The sequence below is a fragment of the Cynoglossus semilaevis genome, chromosome 14 (assembly GCF_000523025.1).
Source record: "Cynoglossus semilaevis isolate Cse_v1.0 chromosome 14, Cse_v1.0, whole genome shotgun sequence".
NCBI classification, from domain to species: Eukaryota; Metazoa; Chordata; class Actinopteri; order Pleuronectiformes; family Cynoglossidae; genus Cynoglossus; species Cynoglossus semilaevis.
Genome location: NC_024320.1, coordinates 27,500,872 through 27,505,534, shown reverse-complemented (window position 1 = coordinate 27,505,534; position 4,663 = coordinate 27,500,872). Strand labels below are relative to the sequence as shown.

Genomic DNA, 4,663 nt, shown 5'->3' with positions numbered 1-4,663 from the left:
ATTGTAGATATATATATATATATATATATATACATATACATACATATATACATATATATACATATATATACACATACATATATATATATACATATATATATATACATAAAGATGTTTTCTATGGCTGTCAAACAAAGATTCTATCGGATTAATCACAAACTAATCATGATGAAGGACGATCATGGCTATACATCAAAGTACCTAAATATGACATATTTTTGTGTACACTGCTGAAACAGCGTGCATGTGTTCTGTCAAGGGCTGTCAGTCAGTTGCATTTTTAAATCTGAATAATCACACGGCAGCTGTGGATTAATCACAATTAATCACACATAATCATGATCCTGATTTATTATGCCGTAGCCAGATAAGTCAACGTCCCTTGGAGGAACAACACCTTTCCTTTGACAATTCTGCCAATCAGTGTGTAATCCATCAGTCTATGACAGGATGGTGAGGTGGAACAAAACAAAAAAAAATTACCTTCAACTCATGTCTTCACCATTCTGAAAACAGTTTGAGTATGAGGATGTTTCAGGGTGAGGAGAGCAGTACATACTCCCTGGTACGGCTGTGTCTATAAAGCCATTATTAAGAACTTGATAGATACGTTAGGAGCCACAGAGGACAAAGACTGTTTTTATCTGCAGGTTTATCCAGATGTAAAAACTATTTGTCGGCTCATTGGTTGAGAGGTGGGTCACCTTAACTGACCTTACAGAAAACAGCACCATAGTCAAAATTAATTGACTTGTTTACTACCACATAATTCGGGGGGGGGGGGGGCGGTTTCATGGCTATACATCAAAGTACCTAAATATGACATATTTTTGTGTACACTGCTGGAACAGCGTGCATGTGTTCTGTCAAGGGCTGTCAGTCAGTTACATTTTTAAATCTGAATAATCACACGGCAGCTGTGGATTAATCACACATAATCATGATCCTAATTTATTATGCCGTAGCCAGATAAGTCAACGTCCCTTGGAGGAACAACACCTTTCCTTTGACAATTCTGCCAATCAGTGTGTAATCCATCAGTCTATGACAGGATGGTGAGGTGGAACAAAACAAAAAAAAATTACCTTCAACTCATGTCTTCACCATTCTGAAAACAGTTTGAGTATGAGGATGTTTTAGGGTGAGGAGAGCAGTACATACTCCCTGGTACGGCTGTGTCTATAAAGCCATTATTAAGAACTTGATAGATACGTTAGGAGCCACAGAGGACAAAGACTGTTTTTATCTGCAGGTTTATCCAGATGTAAAAACTATTTGTCGGCTCATTGGTTGAGAGGTGGGTCACCTTAACTGACCTTACAGAAAACAGCACCATAGTCAAAATTAATTGACTTGTTTACTACCACATAATTGGGGGGGGGGGGTTATGGAACAGATTAAACTCTTATCTTGAAGCCCCAGTGTATTAGTTTTAAATGTGTGTTCAATTACTGCAGGCGTCAGTCGACTTCAGTGCAGTTGAGAAATGTACTACACTAATGATGTGAAATCATGTCATGGGTCGTGGGCAGAGCCTCAGCCAATGGCAGGTGACACTGGTCAAGGGCGTCGTACACGCACACACAGTTCACCACTTCAGTACACAGTACCAGTGGGACAGACAGTATCAGCGAAGGTGACGGAAGATAATTTGCATTTTTTCAAGTGAACCCTTAAACAAATTGTCTTTATGAGTGTAACGACACACTGGTAGACAATTAGTGGCCCTGTGACCTAATGCCCTCTGTGCACATAAGTACCGTAACCCTAGAACCACAAGACAACAATTTTAAAATTAACTCATATCAACATGAGGCCATTTTTGAAGAAGTTGTCAAATAATCCAATACTGTCCGAATCGTTGGGTTTTAATTAAATATAATAACACATCGCAAATGACCTAAGAGCAAATAATGTACAAACAAATAATAAATAACTCAGGGGCGTCAAACTCAAATTTGGTTCAGGGGCCACATACGGCCCGATCAGATGTCAAGTGGGCCGGACCAGTACAATCATAACATTATTTCATCCAAATAAGTACAAGTATATTAGAAAATATTCATCCTTAATAAAATATAGCAAATATCATTTGCCAAAACATCCCAACCCCATGAAGGTTTTGCACATTTTTTTCACTTATAAATTCATCAAGTGGGCTGGTTTTGACTCGCGGGCCATATGTTTGCCTGGTTTAAGTGCACAATGTGGATAGATAAGAGTTACAAAGTACTTCAAGTGTTGTTGTTTTTTCCTGTCAGAGCAGATTTGATCAGAATGGACTTTTAGACAAGTCATCATTTACAGCTCATTGTTTCTGTTTTAATCATGTGTCGTTTCATCACTGCAGTCTGTGGAGACTCAACAGAACCAACGGTTCCACGGCCGCAGTCCCTCATCAGACTTTATTGTTCTGCCTTCATTCAAACAAGGAATGCATGAAATTACACATTCAAACCAGCCCGCATTCATTAGAACGTCTTTGGGGGGAGATGGAGTTATTTATTGTTTACCTTCTTCAGCCGGTTGTGCATGATATTGCGGAAAGTCTGAGCCACAAAAAAGCCGATGCCGACGAGCAGGAGGAAGCAGCGGGTGCCCACGTCCCCCCCGGCACCGTCGCATACGCGGCGCGGTGCTGCCACACAGAGGCGGGGTGGAGGGGATGGGAGATGAAGGATGCTTTGTAGTTCTTCTGAAAGTAGTCCAACAAACTGCTCCTTTGTTGACGCTCCGAGCTTTAAATCAGACCCCAGCTGGATTCCACTTTACGTCGGATAAACGCCGAGAAAAGTTTCGTCCAACGGCAACAACGTGCGCCTGCAGCAGATGTGAGGTCTTCGCTTGGTCCTCTGCCGTCTCCGGGGATCTGTGTTTACTTTTAGTTAATAATAAAACGGCCCACTTAGAGAACCACGAGGTTTCTGGAGACGAAAGTGAGTGGCGACCCGGAGACTGACGTGACAGTGGAAGTTAGTCACCAAGTTTATGGTGGAGGAAGTTCAGTTCAGGTCAGTATCAGAAAGTTGCACCATCAACTTCAACAACAACAACCACACGTTTCTGTTTCTGCACCCGTGGCGGTGAACATTGTAGAAACTGTGGTGGAGTATTTGTAGCGGTCTGTGTAGACTGCCTCCCTCCAAAAAAGGAGAACGCTCATTGGTGCAAAAAAGTCTGCTCACAGGCGCAGTGGGAAGGGCTGTGGACGCGGGTGTTTGTACGGTGGAACTCAGAAGAAATACGGGGGTGGGTAAACACATTAGATACGAAATATTTATAAAAGTGAAAGTCTTAAATGTCGTGCACCTGTTTTACTGCAACGTTTTTACCACTTATATTTAAATCGTCTGTCTGTCTCTGGGTTGTCTGTTGTTGCAGTGTCTCGGACAGAAGGGCCATTGATCTCAACAGGACTCTCAAGGCTGAACAATGGTTACTAGTGAACTAGACCCTGAGGTGTTGGCAGTTCTAGATCTTTCTGCGAACTCTTCATTTTCACTACGCCAAGACTGCAGTTCAAATCAATTAACCAAAAACGTATACATATTTGTTTTCATGTTTGGTCCATACATTGAAAAAAGTGAATACTCTTGCCTTCGCGTGGTCTCCCGACTGTGATCAGGATTTTTCCATCTTTTCTTCCACAGTCCCAACACATACAGGACGAGGATAGTGTTTTGAATTGGTTTTTATTTTGAACAAGTAACTTTTTTTTTTTCAGCAACAGCTAAGACATTTTTATGTGCGGCATTCTTTATGAACACAACTTCACGTTGTCATGGAAGTGAAAGAATACAGTGATTTATCAAGATTTACTGGACATTTCAGGTGAACCCGTGGCGCTTTGGCCCAGAGGCAATGTCTCTGTCATTGGTGTTGAACCCCAGGGTTCACCTCCTGGGCAAGTTCGAATCCCAGTTAGGGTGGTTGGTACCTTCCAGTGGACTCACCACCCGCAGGAAGGTTTGGGGGGGTTGGTACGGTACAATGTGATTTGGGTGGAGACTGTTGCCCCCACGACCCGGTAACAGATAAGCGGATGAAAATGGATGGATGGATGGATGGATTTCAGGTGAACCCATTTAAATTCCAGGAGGCCCCATGCAGGGTTGTGACCCAAAGCTTGAAGAACGCTGCTCTGAACTGTCCAAATCTTTATGTGCTGTTCTGTAATGGACTGGAGAACTGTCCAGGGTTAAGTCCCGCCCTCGACCAACCACTGCTGGGATTGGCTCTGGTTCCCTTCATGACACTGGAGGGAAATAAGAGTAACCAGGTGAATTAATGTTCATATTTGCGTTCCCTTTTTTAATTCAACACTTACTTTTTCTACTTACTGTTTTAATGAGTCTATGGAACGGTTTTGTTTTAACCCATTGTGAACATGTATACTCTCTCTCTAATGCTTCTCAGATTCTGTCTCTGAATGTTTACAAAGCTCAACTAAGAGCTGCGTACTTTTACAGAATCTTCTAATCAAATTGCAGATTTTTTTTTTTTCCAGTTCAGTTTGGATCTTTGGAACTGCGAAGAAGAAACAAATCCTAGAATTCTAAACTAAGGCTACAACGATGAAAAAAGTGGACCTGTCCATATAAAAGGGCGTTAGCCTACTTTAAGTATTCAGTACGTGTGAATATTACATACAACATATAGAGAG

General features: G+C 41.7%; 1 protein-coding gene across 1 annotated transcript in view; it reads right to left on the bottom strand.

The window, feature by feature from the left end:
- Nucleotides 1-2,624, bottom strand: part of LOC103390404 (lysosome membrane protein 2-like) — a gene marked incomplete at its 5' end in the record, with an annotated part of 22,865 nt that extends 20,241 nt beyond the window's left edge. The window contains one exon of the mRNA XM_025062076.1: nt 2,514-2,624. Within this exon, the coding sequence (XP_024917844.1) occupies nt 2,514-2,624 (111 nt within the window). The remainder of the gene's footprint in view (nt 1-2,513) is intronic.
- Between the last annotated feature and the right edge of the window lie 2,039 nt (nt 2,625-4,663).